General features: G+C 36.3%; 1 protein-coding gene across 4 annotated transcripts in view; it reads right to left on the reverse strand.

Annotated features, from left to right (window-relative positions):
• The window catches only part of iqsec1b (IQ motif and Sec7 domain ArfGEF 1b), a 176,471-nt gene that overhangs the window by 94,361 nt on the left and 55,460 nt on the right, over nucleotides 1–26,650 (reverse strand). For 2 of the 4 annotated variants that reach the window (XM_084395316.1, XM_084395302.1), the window contains exon 3: nucleotides 22,569–22,676. The exons of the other annotated variants lie outside the window; for them this stretch is intronic. In XM_084395316.1, the coding sequence (XP_084251442.1) occupies nucleotides 22,569–22,676 (108 nt within the window). The remainder of the gene's footprint in view (nucleotides 1–22,568; nucleotides 22,677–26,650) is intronic. 4 annotated transcript variants of the gene reach the window in all.

Here is a 26,650-nt window from a genome sequence, read left to right on the forward strand (position 1 = left end):
AGATGGGGATTGGGTGTATGGATTTTTTGAGATTATATTATTCACAGAGCAAACCAACAAACAACTGAACAAACAAATGAAGAACAAAACAAAAAAGTAAAGCAGTGGCAGACCTATTTATCAACCAGGCCAATTAATTGTCTGACAGTTGGCATTGGAGATTATGTGCCTATACTTGGCTGATTAACAAAACTATTTCCTGTTCACAATTACTTTTTTTGAGTCAAATATTACATAAAATGAATGTTCAATTCATTTTAGAAATTTGCTCTCATTAAAATAAGGGGTAGTTTGGGGTAAGTTAGTAAAAAAAAAAAAAAAAAAACTTTTAAGCAGCAAAGATGCATTATTCATCAAAAGAGACAGTAAAGACATTTAGAATGTTACAAACATACACACATTATTTACATTTAAAAAAAAAAAAATATATATATATATATATATATATATATATATTCAAAGTATAATATTTAAAGTATCATGGTTTTCACACAAAAAATGAAGCAGTACAACTGCTTTCAATATTGATGAAGATCTGAAGGATCATGTGACACTGAGTATTGGGCCAATGGCTTCTGAAAATTTTGTTTTGGCATCACAGGAATAAATTACATTCTAACATTTATTAAAATAGAAAAAAAAATTATATAATTTTTCACCGTATTACTGTTTTTCAAAAAAACATTAAAAAAATCTCTGCAACCCCAAACTTTTCAACAGTAGGCTAGTATATATATAGAGTTATAGACACATATACAATTCTATAAATATCAAAATTGAATGTTGAATAACCGCTTGGTTGACCAATTAGCAGATCAGCAAAGTCGTTGGCTGTCTTTAAGACGTTGTTAAAAACCCATTTATTAGATGTTGCATGGGGTGCAGTCTGAAGTGGCCTGGCCCTTTTTTTTTGTGTGTTATAGTATAGTTGTCTTGTCTTATGTTTTACTTTCAATTGCTTGTTTCTATGTACAGTTTTTTTTTAATACGTATTTTTATTATATTGTCTGTAAAGCACCTTGGGCAACTTCTGTTGTATTATGTGTGCTATATAAAAAAAATTAAAAAAAAAAAAAAAAAATTAAACAGGCTTCAAAACTGTCCAAAAATAATATAAGAACATTCTAGAATGTTGAGAAAGGGCTAGACGTCTGCACCGCGTGTCTTCACATATCTCTCGAAAGCATTCGGCTGGTCTGTGCAACAGGTGGCTGGATTTGCCCTCTTCTCCCAGCTCTATTAGTATCAGCATACTTTTCCAAACTTGGTAATGAAAATCTCTCTTAAAGCTACCACCTGGCTCGAACTTATCCTCTGTACAACAGTCATCTGAAGTATCCATGACTGAATACAAACCTAGCAGATGCATTATTGGCTGGCCTTTGGGAGGAGGAAAAAAAACAACTATTATAGTCAGTATTTAATGCAATATTTAATAACAGTTCATTTAAGAGTTGGGATTCTGACAGGAGCTAAAACTGTTCTATGAATAGAGCTTGTTAAATAAATCAAACAAAAGAAAAATTTCCAGCACACTATACTAAATTATGACAGTGGATTTTATTGATTGGCTGAACTGGGGAGAATCTTAACATGGACAGGAGAATTATGAGTTTATGTCTGCAGGTGGAGAGGTTGGCGAGTACACTTTAGCTGCAGGTAACATTTGTATGATAACCTTGACACTGAGTTTTGATATAAGGGCAAACAGACGCATGGTACAAATTTCCAATTTTCTCAGTGAGTATAAACCTTGATTCTAACCTGATGATAACAGATTTTTATTTATATCTCATAAAACCAACCTCAAGAAATATCAGTTTGAATTACGTGCAAGAATTGGAGAACACAGTTCCAGTGAGGAAAAAAAATCTTATAATATACATGCATACATACATACACACACTACCTTGGGGTTGTACTTTTTAAAAAAAAATGTTTTAAGTATTCTCTTATGCTCACCAAGGCTGCATTTATTTGATCAAGACCATGGCAAAACAGTAATATTGTGAAATATTATTACAATTTAAAATAACTGTTTTCTATGGAAACTTGGTTTCCGCCAAGGAATAAAACAATTTAAAAGATAAATGCTTTAAAAACAAAAAACTTTATCTCGCAAATCTGACTTTTTCCTCGCAATTGCAATTTATATTTTGCAGTTTTGACAATTCTGACTTTATAAGAAAACAATTGCGACTATACATCACACAATTCCGATTTTATAACTCGCACTAAAAAATGCGAGATAAAAAGTTAGAATTACCTTTTTATTTTTTATTCAGTGGCAGAAACAAGCTTCCACAGTTTACTATTTAAATATTATATAGTAATTTATTTCTGTGATGGCAAAGCTGAGTTTTCAGCATCATTACTCAAGTCTTAAGTCTCACATGATCCCTCAGAAATCATTCAAATATGTTGATTTGGTGCTCAAAAAACATTTCTTAAGTGTTCTTAAAAAAAAATCTAAATAAAAGCTCTCCTGTCCACTTCTTGTGCCTAAACATTTGGTCATGTTGGGAGTTCCAGCTGATGCCAACCCGAAAGTTTTTTTTTCCCCCAGCAGAATGGCAGACTTCTGAGTTTGCTGCTCCTCCATCTGTGAGGTCTTTGGTATGGAGTTAATATTGTGCCATAATTAAACAAACAAATCCAGCATTTTGAAAACAAACTCGATCTGGTTTGCAAAGGAAAACTCGACTCGCAAACAAACAGAAAGCAATTTGAGCGAAAATGCAGTGGAGTAACAAATATTGTGTTTTGCAAATATAAATAAATGAGCCTAGACAATATTTCACAAATAAATACAAACCATCCTACAAATTGCATGTAACCTTTGAACAAATACCAAATCTAGTGTATACAAATGCATATCTGTCTGTTATGATTGTGAGACACTTGGCTTTTTATGAGATCTCTCGGCTCGATTTTCTCACAAATGTGTCCAGGCAGATTTCATCACAAATGCAGTTGAGCAACTTCCTCTTCTAAAACAGTAGATGGCGCTAAGCTAGGGGATTAATTTAGCGCTAGTCTCCCGGGAGAAGCACTGATTTGAAACTTGCCTTTGCCTACAGCTGAGGAAAATGACCGATGAACAGGCGTGTTTCTGTCTTAATTTATCTATAAATAGATATTTTGATAAATGTTTATTACATATCTAGACAGATTAGCACTTCGTAGCAATTCACTCTCTCTAGGATAGGGGAATCTATCAACTGAAAGCTCTGCCATTATATGTTGCTTTTTTACTTATACATTTACTAATTTGTTAGACTAGAAATCTAGACGCACCCTAGCGGCAGCAAAATGTATTTTGCAGCCAGGGCAGTCTAGCAACTCTCCATAGACTTTCGAGCTGCAAAAACCTAAATTGGGTCAGGCCAATCACGTCGCGTATAGAGTATGCGGGGCGGGCTTAGCATATGACGACAGAGTTGCGACGGTTCCCTGGCTGCTACTTGAAAACAAAGAATGACGGCTGCTCATCGGCTTTGGCCGCGACTCTGGAGGACTTGGAGTTAAGTTTTTCTTTGAGAAAAGAGCAAAGAACTTTTAAGTCATTCTTAAAAAAAGGAAGATGTGTTCGTAGTTTTGCCGGCCAGATATGGCAAAAGTTGAATCTATCAACTAGCTCCGCTGGTGGGAAAACGCTCTGGTTGGTTGAAGCGCTGTCCTATTGCGTGCAAGGGAATTTGAAAGACAGCCGTTTATCCCGCCCCTCGGATTGAGCGTGTCTATGGTGAGTTGCCAGACCAAACATCTTGATGTAGGTCTGGCTTGCCAGGCTACTAATTAGTAGGATGGTTTGTATTTATTTGTGAAATATTGTCTAGGCTCATTTATTTATATTTGTAAAACACAATACATATTTGTTACTCCACTGCATTTTCGCTCAAATTGACCTTTGTACTTGTACATTGCTTTCTGTTTGTTTTCGAGTCGAGTTTTCCTTTGCAAAGCAGATCGAGTTTGTTTGCAAAATGCTGGATTTGTTTGTTTAATTATGGCACAATATTAACTCCATATCTTTGTCGATCTAATTTACGGAGAGCTTCTGAACCTGTTCAAGCCCCTGCAGGCTAGCAGGAAGACCTCGATTTATCTTTGGCCACAGAGAGGGAGAGAAACAGGGGGAAGGAGTATGGACAGGGACAACGGACGCTTTACGTTTTTCATTACTGTCCCCCACAAAACGCTTGGTGACACGGTAACTGCGGCGAGCAGTCTGTCAGTAACAATTAAAGGATTGGTATCTCAGGGCAGAACATATGCTCTATCTGAGTGGGGCTCGGAGTCTATTCTCCCTTATCTCACTGTGCACTTGGGGGACCTACCAATACTTTAGGCTCCTGAGTTAGATGAAAATAATCAAACCACACATCACAACACTCCCAGAAAAACGTACAAAAGCTGTCACTGAGGCAGTACCCTTTCAAAAGGTACCAAGATACTTATATGTATGTTTAACACACTAATATGCACCTTTTAGGGGTAAATATGATTGTGAAAGGGTAATACCCCTTTGAGAGGGTAGCGCCCATGCAGTGGCAGTTTTTGTACCTTTTTGCCTAATGCATTTTATCAAAATGTGTTTGATGTGATATTTTATGAAATATGTTTGCTAATATCATATGCCAAGAAAATTGCTGCATAAGAAGAGAAAATGACTTTCAGTGATATATTTAGTCAAGGCATTGATCCTTACTATGAATAATTAACACATATTGCTGTAATATGAGAGAGGCTAGTTCCTGTTCACCACAAGAGTTTAAGTTACCATCTTTTTCAGAGAAAGTCCTGAACACATGCTAACAGCTATTTATTCACATATGGCTAGCAAAAAAAAAAAAAAAAAAGAAAGAAAGGGGAAAAAAATAGGTTACACTTTATTTGAAGGTGTCATTGTTAGAGTGTAATTATATATTTAAGTACTGTGTAATAATAATTAACATGTAGCGTACTTAATATAGCCAAGGTAGGATTAGGATTTGGTTGAGGGTGAATTGCATTTAATTATGCATAATTTATTGGTAAGTACATGTAACAAGGACAATGTAAAAATAAAGTGTAAAAAAAATAAATAATAATACTAATATATATATATATATATACACACACACACACACACACACAAACACATATACATATACATATACATATACATACAGGGCCGGATTAACCATTAGGGCAACTGGGCACTTGCCCAGGGGCCCATGACATCTAGGGGGCCCTGACAGGTAGGAAATACACATAAATTTAATAAAGTTATCAAACTCTTTACAGTTTTCACTGCATAAACTGCATCTATGCGGGTTCACGCAGACTTTCCTCCCTCCCCGCTGAACGCCAGCGATTACTCATTCGTGAAATGCACTCCCGCTGGTTGAGCGCGGTAAAGTTCGTTTCAGGTTCGATATTAGCCGGACATTTGTTCTATATAGGGTCGGTAGTCTAACAAAGATATCAATAGCAAGATTAGTTTTAACATTATGTGACCATTGCATATCGACATGATGAAAATATTAATTCAAAATCATTCATGCTGCATAATTATACCTGAGAATGCTTTGACGCGTTTCCACAGCGCACGATGCTTAAAGGGAACGTCTGCCAATTCCACCAACTGCGGTAAACGTAGTCTATAATTTGTATTATTTAAAATTACTTTTTACATTTAAAAACAGACGTTTTCAAATCCCAAAGCTTGCAGAAGGTTCCTAATGGCAATACTGACTTAGGCTACAGCTTTCCTGGTAGCCTTGAGTAAATTAACATGTCTAAGAAAATGATTCATAAAACGTATAAATATCAGTTGAGCCTATGTTTATTTTCGTCACTGACACAGACGAAAATGAAAAGACTATCAGTCAAAGTTCAGCTTTAGGAGAGGTAGAAATAGGCCAGGATAAGAAGACTGAGAGAATAAGAAATATGAAGATGAGGAGAGAGCAGGTATTGACAAATAATCTAATGACAAGGTTTTAAAGCTAATTTCTTATAATTTTTTGGCCTTCAAAAGTCCTAAATTGCACATATGTAGGTCAGAGAAATCCAAATTTTCTCGGGGGAGCATGCCCCCGAACCCCCCTAACTACGGGGGGCCCTGAGTCTTGTTGCCCAGGGCACAGGAAATTGTTAATCCGGCCCTGTATACATCTACATACATTATATATATATATATATATATATATATATATATATATATATATATATATATATATATATATACACATACACATACACATACACACACAGTATATATCAGCTTTTAGTTCATGTGTATTAGCTTTGAAATGATCTATATGCCTGAAGTTGACTAAATTAACTATTACATAGCAGACATGTAGCCTACTACGGTTTAAAAGTTTGTGGTCGGTAAGGTTTTTTAAATGTTTTTTTTTTTTTTCTCTTCTAAAAGCTAAAATTTCTTCAGTCTTCAGTGTCACATGATCCTACAGAAATTCTAATATGCTGATTTGGTGCTCAATAAACATTTCTTATTATTATCAATGTTGAAAACAGTTGTGCTGCTTAATATTTTTGTGGAGACCATGTTTTCTTTTAGGATTCTCTGATGAAAAGAAAGTTCAAAAGAACAGTATTTATTTGAAATAAAGGTCTTTTGTAAAATTATAAATGTCTTTATTTCACGTTTGATCATTTTAATGCATCCTTGTTGAATACAATGATTTCTGTCTTTCAAAAAAAATAAAAAATAATAATAATAATCTAACCCCAACATTTTTTTCAAATTACTGTATACACAATATGAACAATCTACAGTTTTTCTCTGAAATATTTAGCAAAATGTTTGGACTTCCATCCTATGTACAATAAAAATGATTGGTGACCATTAGCTCTCAAAGTCCAAAAAGGACCAAAAACACCATAAAAGCATAATAAAAGAAGTCCGAATGACAAAAAAAAAAGCTACTTGGACAATCTGCTATAAAAAAAAAAAACTCCTACTGTGCTTCACTGAGCAAAAAAAATTATAAATCATACAGGTTTCACATGAGGGTGCATTAAAGATTACATAATTTTTTTATTTTTGGTTGAACTTTCCCTTTAAGGTCTCTTTTTTTAATCTTTCAGAGACCAACATCTCAAATCTAGTGTCAGAATTACATGGTATATGTTCCAGTTGGTTGCAAGTTCTGAGTAAATTGTACTTTCCTTTAGAAATCAAATTGGATTTCATGTCTCAGTAGTCTCTCAGGTCAGGGTGCAATATAGCATCTCCCTGTCACCACAAAATTACAAACGTGTAACTCCATTTGAGAAATAAAGTTATGAGGACTTTATCCCGCCGAAAGTTTTACAGTTTTGTTCAAAACTACATTAGCTGTGAGGAGATAAGCTACACAGCTGACTTTGTTTAATCTAATGGGAGTACATCAGAGCACTCAATCTACAACCAGCACGTCACTGTTGCTTTTGGAGGCTGGCACCTGTGTCATTTACACCTCCTCTCGGTACGGACGGAAAGTTAATTAACTGCCTGTAGGACTCGGTCCTTTGACAGGCACAGAGTTGGACACATTCTGTTCCACAGGCGTTTATAGTGATGAATTAGCTCTGCCGCCCACCTCCACATCCCCCCTCCCATCATCAGCTTTGTCCTTTGTCCATGCTAAGTAGCAATGCTATAGCTATTGGAGAACTAGCGCTCCCTATCGCCACAGTGTCACATAACAGCGCTCGTGCCAATACAGTAGAGGTGATATGAAACATGGTACTGTAGGTCTTTAAAAGACAGATGGGGAGTGTGGTAACCTGCTTCTTTTCACAGCATATTCTCTGAGACTGCCAGTCAGTGTTGTATAAAGTACTAGAAAGCAATACTTGAGTAAAAGTACAAGTATCGTACTAGAAAAAGACTTTGGTAGAAGTGAAAGTTATCTTTTAGAATATTACTTAAGTAAAAGTCTTAAAGTATCTGATATATACTGTACTTAAGTATCAAAAGTAATTTTCTGATATTTAATGTACTTAAGTAATTAAAGTAAAAGTAAAAAAAAATATATATTTTTTTTTTTGGATTATGCGTTGAATTCAGCGATCACGGAAACGCGAAAAACTGGAGGGACTGTGTAGCCTGTACTGTAGGCTACTTGTGTTATCGTTTATTTCCCACTGCATGTACCTTTAGCTGTAAAAAAAATTTGCATCACAATAAGTGTATTGTGATTGTCACTAACATTTTTGTAATTAAACTGAATTTTTATTAGGTTTAGTGACATGTTACAATGTTTAGATGGAACAATTTCTGGTAAGCTACGCTTTTTTATTATTTCAATTGAATTGTGATTTGATTTAATATTGACTCATTTGTATAAATAGGCTACACAAGATAGGCCTTAATTTTTCTCAAAAAAAACAACAATAAAAACAACTCACCTAATGCTGTAAACATACAGAGAGCCTTATCAGCTGGTAGTAGGCTATTATTTAAGGTTAAAAATACTTAAATATAATGCGTTTTTTTAATATTATAATAAAAACTTTAATGATATAAGTAAAAATATAGTAAATATGTAATATAGAACACATATTTAGCAAAATACTCTCTATAGCAATTTTTTTTTTCTTGCCAACTGTGCTATAGGCTAGCCTATGTTTATTAAATGGCTTTCCTGAGGTAAATGTGACATTATTGTCCTTCAGCTATGTTATTGACCTCTTCACGCTGATGAAAAACACTTATTGATCGATATTATGTATGAGGAATATACATTTCGGTAAGTTGTCATAAAGTAACTTGCTTTGTCTAGTCTGTCGGTCTCCGTGTCCTCTTTGCTTCGCGATTTTTCTGTGCGTGAGAAAATGCATTTGTGGCATGAGAGCGTGTGAAAAATGTCAATTGCGTGTGTCTCACGGAGAATGCGTGAGAGTTGGCAGCTCTGGTTAAACGTGCTCCAGGTGCTCGTGCTTCCATGGCGTTTCAGTTGTGCTTCCTCCTCCTTTGGCATGGCAACAAACAAGCATTACGCTGTAATAGAGCGCGCGCCGTGCGGAGCGTGCGTACTGCAATCTAGGAGCAGTGATTCGCCAAACCTCCCTTATTGTAGTCGCACACATTTCTTCTGATTTTATTTTGTAGTAACGAGTAACAAAGATGCTTAGTGGAAATATAGCGGAGTAAAAGTATACATTTTATCTAGGAAATGTAGTGGAGTAAAAGTAAAAGTTGACATAAATTTAAATAACGAAGTAAAGTACAGATACGTGAAATTTCTACTTAAGTACAGTAACGAAGTATTTGTACTCCGTTACATTACAACACTGCTGCCAGTGAACTAATTAAAATATATACATTATTACCATTTAAACGTTTTGGGGATGGTAAGATTCTTTTATTCCTTTACCAAGGTGCATTTATTTGATCAAAAATACAGTAAAAGTAAAATTGTGAAATTTTATTATAATTTAAAATAACTGGTTTCTATGTGAATACTGTATATTTTAAAATGTAATTTTCCTGTGATGGAAGGAGCTAGGAGTCACGTGATTATATTATTAATATACAGTATTCGAAGTGGATAAAAGTTAATCAAACTTGTCCTGAGACAAGAACGGGTATTGTTCAAAATTAATGTATAACTTTGATGAAAGGTTTTGATCCACTTCAAATGTTGAGTACTGTAGGATATTAATATCCTCATTATGCAGATTTGGTGCTAAAGAAACATTGCTTATTTTTATCAATGCTGATAACAATCGTGTTGTATATTTTTTTAACAGAAAATGTCAAATAACAGCATTTATTTGGAATATAAATCTTTTGTAACATTATAAACATCTTTACTGTCACTACTGATCAATTTAATGTGTTCTTGCTGAATTACTTGCTGTATTAACTTCCTTGCTGTATTCATTTCTCTCAAAATTCAAAATATTTATATATCACTGACCGCAAACTTTTGAATGGTGTAAATATATTTAAAAAAAGATTTAGTTTAGGGTCAAATTTTCATTATAAACTAACTTTTAACTATGACTTTTGCCTCAATAAACTCATAATTACTGATTATTAATAGTTAGTAAGGTAGCTGTTAAAGGGATGTAGAATATGGTCATGCAGAATAAGGCATTAATATTTGCTTTTTAAGTACTAATAAGCAACCAATATCCTATAGTTATATGCTTGCTAATAAGAAGATAATAGTAAGGATTGGACTTTAAACTAAAGTGACCTATAGAACTCCCTCACTGTCCTTTCATGAAGCATTGCTCTATTGCAATTGCTCTGTTCCGTGCCCTTGACCAGCAATCAGTCAAGTGTGAGAGCGCACACACACGTGGACGCACGCACACACACACACACACACACTTAAGCCAATATCCAATCCTTCCAGGATCTGAAGGCCAAATAAACAGTCTGTGTCTTACACCTCTTGACTTTTAGTATCAGATTGTTTTGGCATAGGTCAGAATTTATGGTGTTATTGCTGCACACTTGCATAATACAAACACATTCCACTGGATAGTATACTTCTGCTGTACATGTTTTTCACAGTAATCCACATGCACTGTTAACCAATTAATACAAATTCATCTGACTTAATTTGATTAGCTCTTTTGATATTTTGATCAGGTAAAAAAGACGGGGAAAAAAACTGTACTGTATGTCCTACACTATATCTCTTTTAATTCCTTTTATAACTGTTTTAATTTTCATTGCTTTTATTTTGTGATTATTTTAATTCATTTCTGTGTAAAGCACTTTGAATTGCTATAGTGTATGAAATGTGCTATATAAATAAACTTAACTTGTCTTGCCTTACACATAATCAGTGAAGCTTATGTAAAAAACTTATGTAAAACTTTACAGCAGAAAAAAATTTGGTGCCAAAAAATGGTTTTGGTGATTATAGCTCATTTTGCCCTTCATGACAACTGTGGGTGGGGGGTGAACTCATCCGTTTAAATTATATTAAGCTTAAAGTTCTGCATAATTAAGGGCGTGGCCACTTGAGTGACAGTTGGATTGCCGATGCTGTCACTACTAGCCGTTTGTCTGCTGTCTGTTAGCCGTCACGTCACCTCAGCTAATCCCGCCTCTTTGCCCATTTTCTGTTATCCGGAGTGTGGTGAAGTGCTGAGTCCCAGCGAAGTGATGAGTCCCAGCTTAGGACTCCAGTAGTATGCCTGATCTAAAGCTGCTCTCGTGATTCTTAAATGTAATCAATCAAACTTTAATTCATGTAATAATCTTTTATTTTTGCCCTGATTATTTATATAGTTAAATTGAAAAAATTGCATTTTAGGTATGTTTTGCGACATTGTTAATTGTTATTAAGCAATAAGGCATATATATATATATATATATAATTTTTGATTTTACAATCTATAGCTTCAGTTATAAACTAGTATATGAAACATATAAGTTAAAATACATAAATGGTCGTTATAACGTAGTTCAAACGACTTATATAATAATGTGATATCTGATTTGTAACCAGGCATTAAAGCGATTACCCATTAAACGTGCTTTGAACCAATTGGATTGCTTGGGTCCTAAGATGGGACTCATCACTTCACTGGCACTTTGGGCTTCAAAAATATATATAAATGTGTGTGCATGTCTGTGTGAGTATATATATATATATATATGAGATTAATCAATTAATCGTGATTAAATTCATCTAACATAAAAGTTTGTTTATATAATACACATGTGTATGTACAGTCCCTGACAAAAGTCTTGTCGCTTGTGTACAAATTGACCTGAAGTGCCGCTGAAATATATTTCTAATCAAGATTTTTTTTTTACAAGAAATGGCTCATTTTAATCCCAACAGCTTTTGCAATAATGTTTCAGTGCAAAACAAAACTGTCAAAAAGTATTCTAATATTCACAGCTTGGTAAAGCCCATTGAGTCAATTTTTGCAAAGACATAAGTGTTGTCGCCTTGTCATATGAGCTTCACATGTGGCTAATAATGGATCAATTAGGTCTCAGGTGTGTATAAAAACAACCCCAGTACACTAGACCTTCACATCAACTGCAACTAGACCTCTGCAAACATGCCTAAGATTCACCCTGAGACTAAAGTTTTGATTATCAAGAGGCTGAAGACCAGATCCACTGCCGATGTGGCAGACACCTTCAATGTGTCTCAGCGTCAAGTACAGAGGATAAAAAAAATATTTGAAGACACTGGAGACGTTTTTGACAAGCCCAGGTCTGCTCGAGAGGACCGTTTGTTGGCTCGAAAATCCAAGGCCAGCCCATTTTCCACTGCAGCAGAGCTCCACAAGACCTGGGGCCTCATTTATAACCGTTGCGTACGCACAAAACAGGCCCTGAAAGAGGCGTACGACACTTCCGACGCATAAGTTGTGATTTATAAAAACAAACTTGACGGGAAAATTTGCGCACCTGCACGCAAACTCTGACCCATGCGTACGAACGTTTTGGAGATGGAGCAGTTTGGCGACACCGATGGTGAGCTGGAGTTAAATGTATTTTTGGTCACTTTTAGACAGAAAATCTAAAGAAAATTAAACATATACAGAAAGATAATACAAATATAATTTCACTCACCAAGCCTGTCACTTGAAGCAAATATCCATCCCTTCTTAAAGGAGAACTTGGTAACTTTTTTAACGTAATAAAACTGTCTAGAAATCATTTGGATGGTTAAACAACCTGTTCTGGTGATACTGGTGACTTTCCCCGCTCCCCCCAGCGTTCCCAGGCGGAAAACCAACCTTGCAACTTGGGGACTACCGTCCCGGCAAGATAGAAATGGGAAGTCTCGTGAGAAGCGAGAACGAGAATGAGAACGAGCGCGAAACACAAATTGCTTTACGGCAATTCGACATAAACACACGCATGTATGATGTATTACCAGATTACCCACCTCGGTAGACATAGCTCCACACGATACAGTTGGCTTGCTCCGATCAAAACAAACGCACATGAGCAGCGGTAGAGAGGGGGAGGAGGCCGCCGCAAGTGAGTTTTTTACGACCGTGTTGTGAAATATACGCCCCCCCACAGCTGTAGGGGGAGCTCGTGGGGAAAACATGCGACAACAAAAGGGAAAATCAGCGAAGAAGTGACTAGAGTTCGCTAGAGTTACCGAGTTCTCCTTTAAATGTCCGCGTCAGCGAGCGCGTTGGGCCGTTTAGTGAAACTGACGCAAATAACAGTTTAAATAAATAAAATAATGATTTAAACTATGTTTTACTTCTGATATAAACATTTAGATTAAATATTCCATTCAAATTAATGGAGTTAAACACTTAAACATGAAATCATTACTGAGAAGTTACAACATTTTTTATATTCAAATTCAGTCAGTAGAAATATTTGTTGTGGAGGCGATGTTTTTGAACACTTTTCCTGTGGCGTGCTGTTTTAATGTTTTAACCACAGAGATAATTGCTTATCATGATAATACCAGATTGTCTGAGAAAATAGTTTAGTGCAAATAATGCCCAAGGCCTATCTGTTTCCATTAAAAATATAAATCAATTAAAAATACAATTCGGCCAGTGGAAAAGATTGAGAAAAACTTTCTCTGAAATGTATTTTATACACTATTTGATTTATGTATTCAAAAACAAGGCAGGGATAGGCAACTACATGATTTTTTATAATGTAACGTGCCTTGTACGTTAAACGTTATCACGTGGATGAATAATCATATGCAAATGATATGTAGATGAGGATCTGCATAGTAAAACTAGGCGTTGTAAGCTCCATATATGGTTATTTTGGGGTTGAGACGCATGTGCGCACAATCTTCCGCTGACTGGGATTTATAAAGTGAATTCTGCGCAGGTTCTGGCGTACGAACGGTTTTATAAGTCTGAATATTTTTTTGCGTACGACTTTTTGGGCTTTCGGGCGCACGTACACTTTTAGTAAGGTGCCTACGCACAGTTTTATAAATGAGACCCCTGGTCACCTGAAGTCCCTGTGTCAACCAGAACAGTTTGTCGGATTCTGTCTCGAAATGGCCTCCATGGTGGAATCAGTGCCCAGAAGCCAGCACTAAACAAAAGACAATTGAAAAACTGTGTGGCATTTGCCAAGGCCCACAGCCTGCTAAAAGGATGGACGCTGGAAAAGTGGCAGAAGGTGGATTTTTCAGATGAATCTTCTATTGAATTACACCACAGTCGCTGCAAATATTGCAGGAGACCTACTGGAGCCCGCATGGATCCGAGATTCATCCAGAAAACAGTGAAGTTTGGTGGCGGAAAAATCATGGTCTGGGGTTACATCCAGTATGGGGCTGTGCGAGAGATCTGCAGGGTGGAAGGCAACATCAATAGTCTAAAATACCAAGAAATCTTAGCTACCTCTTATATTCCCAACCATAAAAGAGGCCAAATTCTGCAGCAGGATGGTGCTCCATCGCATACTTCCATGTCCACATCAAAGTTCCTCAAGGCGAAGATGATCAAGATGCTCCAGGATTGGCCAGCCCAGTCACCAGACATGAACATCATTGAGCATATGTGGGGTAGGATGAAAGAGGAAGCATGGAAGACGAAACCAAAGAATATTGATGAACTCTGGGAGGCATGCAAGACTGCTTTCTTTGCTATTCCTGATGACTTCATCAATAAATTGTATGAATCCTTGCCAAACCGCATGGATGCAGTCCTTCAAGCTCATGGAAGTCATACAAGATATTACATTTGGATCTCACAGCACCACTACTTAATTTGCTGACATATTTTTGTATTTGCAGTAAATTTGTTCAATTTCTGTATAGGCGACAAAACTTTTGTCTTGCCAAAATTTGACCTTTCTGTCTTGATTAAATAATAAATCTTTTTTCAGTGAAACTAATTTATTTCAGTGCATTAAACATAATTTGGAAGGGTTTTAGCTTTTCATATGAGCTATTTCTAACACCAATTGATTAATTAAAAGTCAGGTTAATTGCAGGTGTTTCTACAAAATAGTTTAGCGACAAGACTTTTGTCAGGGACTCTATATATATATATACAGTGCTATGTATAAGTTTAGACACCCATGCTAAAGTTGACTAAAAAGAGGAATAAAAAATCATCTTTTGGAAATTGAGCTTAATGCCTTAATTAAAAAAAATTGGAAAAATCCAACCTTTAAGGACACCAATTTTCTTTGTGAATGAATAATGTATCGTAAATAAATAAATGTTCTTCCTTAAAATACAGGGTGCATAAGTCTGGACACCCCTATGTTAAATTCCCATAGAGGCAGGCAGATTTTTATTTTTAAAGGCCAGTTACTTCATGGATCCAGGATACTATGCATCCTGATAAAGTTCCCTTGGCCTTTGGAATTAAAATAGCCCCACATCATCACATAGCCTTCACCATACCTAGAGATTGGCATGGAGTACTTTCCATAAGATCATCTCTCAATGCAAATCAAACCAGCTATTAGGCTAACTGAAATAAAACCATGCCAATCTCTAGGTGTGGTGAAGGCTATGTGATGATGTGGGGCTATTTTAATTCCAAAGGCCAAGGGAACTTTATCAGGATGCATAGTATCCTGGATCCATGAAATAACTGGCCTTTAAAAATAAAAATCTGCCTGCCTCTATGGGAATTTAACATAGGGGTGTCCAGACTTATAATGCACCCTGTATTTTAAGGAAGAACATTTATTTATTTACGATACATTATTCATTCACAAAGAAAATTAGTGTCCTTAAAGGTTGGATTTTTCCTAATTTTTTTAATTAAGGCAATTAAGTTCAATTTCCAAAAGATTATTTTTTATTCCTCTTTTTTAGTCAACTTTAGCATGGGTGTCTAAACTTATGCATAGCACTGTATATATGTGTGTGTATGTATGTATGTACTGTATGTATGTATGTATGTATGTATGTATGTATGTATGTATGTATGTATGTATGTATGTGTATATATATATATATATATCAAATGTGAATGTGCATGTTTGTGTGAGTGTATACACACACACACACACACACACACACACACACAATTATATAAACAAACTTTTATCTTAAATGAATTTAATCGCGATTAATCGATTTGACAGCACTAATTATATCCACTGTATCTCAAATGAAACTCATTCAACACTTCAAGCACACATTTACATAGTCAAATAGCATTACAAAGTGCGTTAGGGAATCAAAGCACGTTTTTCATCTTTCAGGGGGTTTGTTTTTTGGAAAAATAAGTTTTGTGGGAGCATGCTCTGCTGTTTTGCAGTCCATTTGCAGCTTCCAGTGAAGCATGCTGGTTTGACTGTTGTCAAAATTCTTCCTCCTGTGGTGACAAGTTGAGACGTTATATTGACAAATCACACAGACTGGGCCAGAATACGAACTGTCATGGTTGACAACAGACCCACTGCAGAGCAGAAAATACGCATTCCAGAGCTCCAACCGCCAAACTTTACTTCTTCAGACTCTTTAGAGCGGATGACAATTATTATGCACGGTACAGTCACTACAAAGAACAAGAAAACCAACATACTAGAGGAAATTGCACTGATTGTGTATCTAGTATGTACTACAGACTAAAAGAGCTCCATTTACTCTCTTTCAGAAATGCGTGTGACACAGTAGATATGTAAAATATGATGAGTGAACAGAAACATAAGGTGCTGATATATCAGGGCTGGATGTAGAAGCCGAGGAGTTAAGATCAAAGTAGCTTGGATATGAATGTCTGCCAGTGGATTCAAGTATATGACTACCTCCTGCTCTACCCAGCTCGCATACTGATGAATTCCACACTCAGCCACTCCCTTTAATGGATACGCAAAGATCCCCTGTATGTGAGAACCAGAGGGGGGAGACAGATTGACCAGGCATAGAGTATATTAGCAAAATGTATTCTTTATTGTCTCTATGGTCATGTTTGGAACGTTTTTACTGTATACTCCATTAAATATGTTTTTTTTTAATAATGTGAAATGTTTCTGCTAAACTGTTGGCATATGACCTCATGATATCACGTTTTATTCAGAGAGTGGAACGTAGTTATTATCTTGAAAATCTAAACGGATTATTTACCAATTTTCCATCTAATTGTTCATTAAAATTTGTTCTCTTGGCAATTCAATTTCACTTAAAAAAAGTAACAAAAATTAAATAATAAAAAATTAAAAGAGAGAAAAGAAAGAGACGTTAAAAAAATGTGGTTGATATTATTTCAAAAAAAAAATACACATAGCCTACACATTTAAAAAGCAAAGGATTTTCTTTTTAACTTAATTTGGCCAATCAGTCCAATTTAACAATAATCCATTAAAATATATAAAAAAAGAGATAACTAACGGACACGCACGCACGCACACACAAATAGAAGGTCAAAAAAAGTACAGCTGATATTATTCCACACATAAACAACAATAAACTTGCAAGTACATTGCACTGTGGAATACAGCATCCCATGCAAGGTTATATAACATACTGAAATGTTGCATACTACAAACAATACACATACTGCATAAATAGAATATACTGTATTATGTAAAGTATGTATTAGCAGAGTACGCATTAAGACGGTATGCAAATCCAAACAATGGAATGACACAACAGGTAACTTAGCAGCTGCTGTTAGATATATGTCTGCCTCGAGTACAATCACCTGAAAGCCTTTTTCCGACAGCAGCCACTACTATCGATCTCATGGTCTCTGAGTGGAGTCCTTGATTACTAATATGAGGCTTTTGCAATTAAGAACCCGCTAGTTGAAGTTCAGAGGCTGTAATTTGCATTCTAATACCTAGCAGAGGCTAGAATCTTCTTTTATTGTGTCTAAAATCAACATTGGCCTTTAAATGTAATTGCAGTCTTGATTTAGAATGTTTATTTCCTTGTTAGCTGGAAATGAAGTATATAAGAGCAGCAAAACAGTACTATTTGAAGTTAGGTTTTAAGAAACGGCTAGTATGATAGTCTTAACTTGTGTCTCTGGAATTGCATTTGGGTCTCTGATCAATAGCCATTTCCTTATTGCTTCAGAGCCATGTCAATTTTCAACCTAGGCTCATTTGAAAACCATGCATTTTTGCAAAACTCCAAGTTTCCAGTTGAAATGAACACTAAAGGCAATACAATGGCAACAACTTTTATTACTTTTCACTCAAATTATGATTACAAAGGCAGATTATTAATTAATAATGACTTATTTTGCACTGTTCTTTGTACAATACTGTGGCATGACCTCAAAACACTTTTACCGTAGTGTATGGTTGTAAACTAATACAGTGATTTTGATGTTTGCATCACATAACCAACTCCATTTGTATGGCTTTTCTGCTGTAGTAAACTTGCTTGACAGATCACTTGGGACAGCATTGCACTTGCGATGAGAATCCCGAGTCCAGTGAAAAAGAGTCACGATTAAAGAGCTAAAAGACTTGTAGAAAACAACTAAATTGGCATGGCTGCTTTGGCAAATGCGTTTTTCTCACATTTGCATTTGATTTGTTAAAGGGATAGTTCACTTTGAAATTAATTTTTGATATGTTTTAGCTTACCTCAAGGGCATCCAAGGTGTAGGTGTCTTTGTTTCCGCAGTAGTTTCAATTTTGATATTTTTAGGTCAAACCGTTCTTGTCTGTCAGTCATATAATGCAGGTCTATGGTCACTGTCTCAAAACACAAGCACAGAGTCCAAATTAAAACAATTCCCCATCGTCCAAATGAAACAATTCCCCATCGTAAGTACACATTGATGGCCTAAGACACGAAACGAGCGGTTTGTGTGAGAAAACGAACAGTATTTATAGCGTTTTTACCTCTTATACACAGCCACGTCCAAGTGATCTGATCTGACATGTACGCAGACTGGTGCATAGATATATACACTAGATGTCGCCTTGTCTACAGCAGTTCATTGGAACGAATGTCTTTAAGGCGACATCTAGTGTATATATCTATGCACCAGTCTGCGTACATGTCAGATCAGATCACTTGGACGTGGCTGTGTATAAGAGGTAAAAACGATATAAATACTGTTCGTTTTCTCACACAAACCGCTCATTTCGTGTCTTAGGCCATCAATGTGTACTTATGATGGGGAATTGTTTCATTTGGACGATGGGGAATTGTTTTAATTTGGACTCTGTGCTTGTGTTTTGAGACAGTGACCATAGACCTGCATTATATGACTGACAGACAAGAACGGTTTGACCTAAAAATATCAAAATTGAAACTACTGCGGAAACAAAGACACCTACATCTTGGATGCCCTTGAGGTAAGCTAAAACATATCAAAAATTAATTTCAAAGTGAACTATCCCTTTAACACTAAACCCTAAGTATAAATGATAGTGTACTGTAGGTAGTACATTATTTTCAGTACGTACGTACATACGTACAACAAGCGTTTTGGCATCGCAACAGGGTTTTTTTTCAGTTGAGACGCTTTGCTTGCTATGATACTGATTATCCTCAGAAGTGTTACTAGTATCTTATTTCACAGATAGTTTGTTTCTGTGTTGTTTCTATATAAAAATGTCGAAACAATGTATTTGCTCTGGCTCTTGTATTAAATGATTTTGTTCTGTTATTATGCTTGTTGTTGTCATCTGTTGACGTACAAGCAGAATGTGGCGGGTGGTTGGTCGGTGTGCTTTTGTCCCACCCCTCCTCGCCTGTGATTGGACAGCTAGGTAAAAATGAGTGATGAGTGCTGCGTTTTACCAAAAGTTGAACATTCTTCAACTCTCGGCGCCCGGTAAAAAAGAGAAAGACGCTCAGCGCCCCGTTACGCTCCTGGCGTTTTAAAAATATGGCGCTCCCATTGAAAAAAGCTTTGGTTGACACAGGGCCTTAGGATATTAACACAAATTTCATGATTCAATTATTATTAACTTATTCTGCTTGCACAACGTCAAGTACAATAATAACGGAACAAAATAATTTAAAACAAGAGCCAGAGCAAATACTTTTTAACTGAAAAAAAAAACTGCGCTGCCAAAACGCTCTCAAGCACACACAGCTTGGCGTTTTCAGCTAGCCAAAAATGCTTTGGTGGACACGCGGCCTTAGTGCCACTCACTGGACATTTCACTTTAAAAGCAGCGTAATATCATTCTGCAAAAATCTTTCACATATCCCAAAAATGGTTACAGTGCATCCATTACTAGTCTCAACATTTTGTTTTGATTCACAGGCCTGAGCTCATGCTCGCACACTTTAATGTTCTTTCATTTCATCCTTTTATCATTGCCTTCCCTGCATGGCTCAAGCAAAGTCTGATCTCATGAAACCAGGATTGAGAGATCTCCAAACGCTCCACCCAACTGTTTGAGCCCAAGATCCCACGGGATGACCGATGTTATTTGTAGCTGCACTCTAAGCCTGACATGTTATCTCGATCCGTGGTCAACGGCATTTAATGTACAGCGACGTCTCGAGCTCTCGTGGTAATCACTAATGTTTATCAGAACCTGTCATCACCAAAGCTAATTAAAAATCATCAAACAAGGCTAAACAACACAGCTAATTAACAGGACACGGAATAACAATCCTCCACGGACGCCAGGCTAGCATGAATTTTCATACAAACTAGAGGAGACTTATGATCATGAGAGATCTCTGGACGTGCTATTGGCTATGCTGGTGTGCTAGCACAAAACAAAGACTACAATCTTTTCTATACTAACTATATTGTGGAAAACTTTTCCAGCATGTAGCAATGTGTTATTGGTACGATTTAAGTACTAAACATTATATATCTGCTGACTGCCTGTAAGTTTGTGCAGCACAGAAAATAATTTGTTACTGAAACACTGCGACAAACTGAGACAAGTTATCTAATAATTTATACACTGTTTAAAACACGGAGGATAAAAAAATGACACTGGTACACTGATCAAAAAATGTAAATAAGACTCATAATTATGAGGGTAGCTGTCCAAAACATTTCACCATACCTGCCAATAGCAAGTGAAATCTTCAACCATAAATAATTCATACATTCAACTATATTTATTTAGCATTATTTTTATTATAAATTTATTTAAATAAATTTTTATATTTAAATAAAATTGTTATTAAACAACTGTTATATGTATATTTTTATATGTACTTAAAATTATAATATTGTTATTAGGGATGGCGAAAACTAAAACATTTCTTGACCGACCACCGAGCATCATTAGCCGGTTGAAACCGGTTAACCGATTAGTTTAAAATATGCTACGCTATTTGAAATAACAGCCATTTCGAGCAGCGCCTGCAATTTCGCAACTCTGCCGCATCTCTCTGCCGCTCTGCCTCCCGCTCACACACACACTGTCGCCCTTCCACTTACGTCACTTTTTTTTAAATTCCCTACAGCGCGAAACATGAGTCCCGCAAACGCGGCGCCGAGGAGCTTGTATATAATCGGAGGACAAATGGCTCCTTAGTTTCGAAATGGTTTGGGTACAAGGTGATCGCGTTGAAAATAAAGGCGTTTGTCTAGTGTTAGAAACTCATTTGAAACATTGCCGCGGCTCATTTAAGAAAATGACAGCTCCGAAGAGACGCCGCTTTAGTTTGAGTAACGTTAGTGCTAACATTAACAATAATAAAGAAAGATGATCATCATCATCACCGGCTTAGGCTACATCATAGATGATGTGCTACTACTGTATTTAAGCACTGTATCACACAAGTTTCAACTTACTTCTGTGTCATTCTTTTTGGTGAAATGGTCCCACACACTACTTTTCTTTGCACGCTTCATCACCTCGAGTGTTTTAGCCTGTAGCCTTTACTTTTCGCAAACCTTGTGAGCGCGCGAACCCAAAAGCTGTGACCTCGCGCCAGATGTTTTTATTGGTTTATTAAGTACAAACAGGCCAGTTATGAAAAATTGAGTGTGAGGGATTTGTTCACTTCACACAAAAATATCTTGGAATGAGATGGCTAACTGTAGTAGCGTTTAGTCCACTGTCTATAATAGCCTAATTTAGAGATCACTTTTTTTCTTTTTTTTTACCAACTACCGACAACTTTGATCGGTTAACGTTGATACGGTCAACCATCGGTCAAACGGTCATCGGTTAACATCCCTAATTGTTATACTTGGGAACATGGCAATTGTTCATTTTGGACATTAGACATCCACAGTACAGTTCAGTCAGAACTGTCATTCATGGACAGTGGACAGACACTGAATGATGTGGTATTTAAAAAGAAATAAGACGTCATTCAAATTTTATACTTTAAGCCCTCCATCCAAACTAGCGCGGTAAAACCCTGCACCATACGACATGTCACACAATCAGCGACATGGCATCCTACTGCTACGCAGCAGGATGAATCTGTGTTTCTTCATTTTCCATCTGAGTGCACCATCAGACACAGGAGGTCCGCTTCCACAGAAGCCACAAAGAAGGAGCATTACAGCACTACTGTGGCCCAGTCATGGCAGACACATCTATTAAATGAACATGGATTCGTATTTTGGAGCAATCAGTCGTACAGCACTATGATGGGAGTATGACAATTTGCATTACCTGACACCAAGCCACAAATATGTGTGGAGAATAAGACAGTTAGTCCATGCAGCAGCTCTGAGATATTAGCATCTTAAGCAAGTGAATATTAAACCCTTCCATTTACCCAAGAGATGCAGACTTCCATTTGCGACAGGGGTAACTTCTTCGACACAGCGGCACAATAAAGTTGCCAGGGTTATCTGTGACATCGAGGGGCAAAGAAGCGTGCCGTCTTCAAAAGGAAAAGAAAGAGAAAGACATGTTCAGCTTACAAGAGGTTCTTGATGTTCGGTCATGCTTCAAACAGATCACAGTCAACAGGGAACAAATCACAGGCAAGCCGTGATACAGTCTGGAATGTACTAAAAAAATGAAATGTACTGAATTGGAATGATGGAAACACGCTGTGTACATGCACAATCAAACCAATTATGGTTTATGAGATTCATTCAAAAAAAACGAACAGTCATCGTTTACTCACTCGCATGTCATTCCAAAACAATATGACTTTTTCTTTCGTAAAACAGGAGACATTTTGAAAAACATATAGGTACTCTTTTCTAAGCAATTACAATGAACAGAAATTAATGCTACAATTTTTTTTATAATTATCGTAAAATAAGTCTATAAGACGTGTGCTATAGCTAGATATCTTCTAAAGTTGTACAATAACAAAATGGACTCAACAATATGGGACTCAACACAGGAGAAACCTTTTCATAGTTCTTAAAACTAATGGTGAAAATACTCAGTTTTTGGTGTGTTCGCTCCCCAGGAACTAGAACGATTTTAGTTCTAGGAACTCCTTTTAGGGGAACTAAATTAGCTCCTGCTTCAGAGAAGGGTCTAACCCAGCACAATAGGAACTACCAGTGATGTAAGTGTACACTGATTGGCCGAACGCACGCGAAACACCAGCACCAGCCATTTAAAAAAAAAAAGCCATGTACACAGATTACAACCTATATATTTACTCCACAAACTAACTATATGAACATGGAAACAGTGATACATTGACCTCTCAACTTGCTAAGGAGAAAATCCAACTTTGAGGGGATCAAGCAAAACAAGATTATGCATTTCTGCTCAGCTAGCGAGATTGGACATCAACCACATGGCAAACGCTAATACTTTTTCATATACGGTCTACTTTCTTTGTATGACAGACGCAATGGCGTTCTCAGCGCCGTCAAAATAAAAGTCACAACAACAAGCGTGGCTTTCGTCACTTCAGAGCTCCAACTGGTGGTGCGAATGCAACCAGGAAAACGGCCCTAGGGGAACCTATAGTTCTCAGGGAACCACCCTGGTGGCTAGTTCCTATAACTAATGGATAATTCCACTTATGCTGGAAAACAGTGGCATACAATGTAAAATATCACTGACTGGCTCATAGTTTTGAACATTCTTACTGATTCTTTCAAGACTTTCACAAGTCCTTTTTGTTATTTCAGCAAAATTGCATCTGTGTTAGCCAGCTGGATAACATTATATTGGTGATGAATCAGCAGAATTTGGAGAAACAATGTAACATTTAAGTTTTCAAGGCATACAAATAGATGTACAAGATCAATGAACAGTGGCAACACAGTGCTGTCTTTTAACTCTCTGACACTACTCCAAGCCAGCGGGACATCCTTACTGGTTTTAATGGTTTAACCAAAACATGATTGGCCTACCTGTATTTATGTTAATTGCACCAATACACACTGTAAGCATATTCAGTGTGTGTATATCTGGCATCTAAACCTCAAAAAAGGCTGACAATTTAAAATCTCATGTGAACATAGTCATCTTGCATTGTCAGGTTATAAGATCAGGATTTTGATAGTTATCAGTGTTTCGTCATACACATGAACACACTCACTGAATTCAGTCACAGTGGTTTTCCATCCTTCATTAGGCTATGCAGAACGATGAATGTTTCAAGGACCTTCAAATCCTCTTCTGATTGAATGGAAGGCCTTTGTAACTCACTGTAACTCACTCACGTTATTCAGCCTGAGGACGGCACTCTAATGTTGATTGACAGGCTTTAAGTACAATCATATCTAATTGCCTTAATGTAGTATTTATAGCCTCGGAATGTTGTTTTAGAACATTTCAAGTTGTAGAGGATCTCCAGTGAGGAAAAGAAAGTTATGCCTATTCTCAGAAATAAAACAACAACAGAACTATATAAAGGCTATTCACATGAGCACGTTAACTAAAGGATGTATACTTTCATTAATTTGATACACTACTCCACACAGTTACTGACCTGATGCAGACAACACATAGCTAAAGCGGATTGATATTATCTTGGTCTGGAGCAAGGTTTACGTAAGGCAACGTGAAAGTAAGCAGGGCAGCCTGAAATCTGCCCCCATGGCTCTAATTTAGAGTGCGCTGTAGTTCCATTTTTCTCCACAGATTTACATTATTCTTTATCTTGTAATGTAAATGTAATGAAACGAAAAAGACAAATGTGCTTACATAATCAGCTAGAGTGCTAAATTAATTACAAATCTTCATCACTCTGTTTCAGCCCACCAAGAAAATAAAAAAAAAATGACATGTCCTTCACCTTGAAAACTAAGGAAATCTAAGAATTAGGGACAATGATACTGGGAAAACCAGCCAATAAGAGGATGGGACATAAATAGTCTAAAATCATGGCATGCTTCCTTAATTCAAAAGCATCCTGCGATTTGAACATTCGTCGTCAACTCTACAATAAATAAAGTCTGTTGAGATTAAAAGCAAAATCCTGTGCTTATCCAACATGGATGAGAACATTAAGTCAGTCCTTCTTAGGGCTGGTTGAATAAATATTCACAGTATATTCATATTTGTTTTGCCAGTGATAAAATTAAGCAACACGGTGAATAGCTCAATCATTTAACGCACTTTTTATTTGATGGTTCAAGTGTTCATAAAACATGCCTTGACTAGATTTTCACTGTGTTCTAGTTCTTGTATTAAATAATTCCGATTATTTTAACTAGATTTTTGTGATTTAGTTGCTACATTACAATTTTAACCAATTTGTTTAATATTTGGTTGTAATTATGCTTCATCTGAATGGAAAATTGATCATTTTAAGCCATTTCAGAGCAAATACTGAACATAAACACAAGGACATTTAACGACCATCATCAGATGGCTCAAAAATAGTGAGATATTATTAGCTACATCATCCAGCCATAGTCTTTCTTTCCACAAAAATAAATAAATAAACAAGGTATGAAACAAGCAGTTTTTTCTAAACTAAGCCATTTTAAGACTCCATGATTAATTAAAAGGGAGCAGATTACATCTCTTCCTGTAGAGTTGTATAATCCTCATATCACTGCACAAGATAATCTAAAGCGCTGAGGACACAATCCTATGAAAAGCAGGTAGCATCCAACCAGAAAATAACATCTGTCTCTCTACGCTGTGCAGCCAGTCAGGTGACATTTGGGTAATATATGCAGAACATTTAGAAATCTTTATATTATGTCGCAAAAGGATGGCGGTATTGTAGATTACAGGAGAATCGCTCTGCCTAATCATTACTGCATGGCCAAGGGTTAATTTCCATTTGCAATGAGTAATAATCTTCTCCGGACTATTAATGAAATCTAATGAAGGTGTATGAGAGGCTTACTGTCAGTACAATTAGATGTCATGTTCACCGCAACTGCCTCTGAGAGACCAGAAGATTGAAGGAAAGAGGTACAGCGGTTTAACGGCATCTGTGCCATCCTGGACACCTGGTAAGATTCAGTTAGTTCTACCAATCCAACATTTTATGTAAGTATTCAAGTTATCAAATCGTTAATACCCTAAAAAATGTTTTTTTTTTTTTTTAGTTTATGGATTTTTTTTTTTTTGAGAATTACATCACACCGCCCATGTCAATATTACATGAGATTAAAAGACCAGATGTTTGCTGGATAACTGAGCCAGGCATGCTTTGAATATCATGTTTTGCTTTTTGAATTCTGAAACTTGGCTAGTCGAGCTTAAATGCGAGTATTAACATTCACAGGAGGCAACACATGCTCTTTAATCAGTTAAATGGAATGCATGCATTCAGTATTTTGCTTAAAATGGATTCTGTTGATTGAACAAAACTTCAATTGAATTTCAATCAGAGACACCAAGGTCCCTCATCCAGTTAATCAGCTATTTGGAATTGCTAAACTTATGACATTAAATTTATATTTACGCAATATCTCA

Source organism: Rutilus rutilus (genome assembly GCF_951802725.1).
Source record: "Rutilus rutilus genome assembly, chromosome: 22".
NCBI lineage: Eukaryota > Metazoa > Chordata > Actinopteri > Cypriniformes > Leuciscidae > Rutilus > Rutilus rutilus.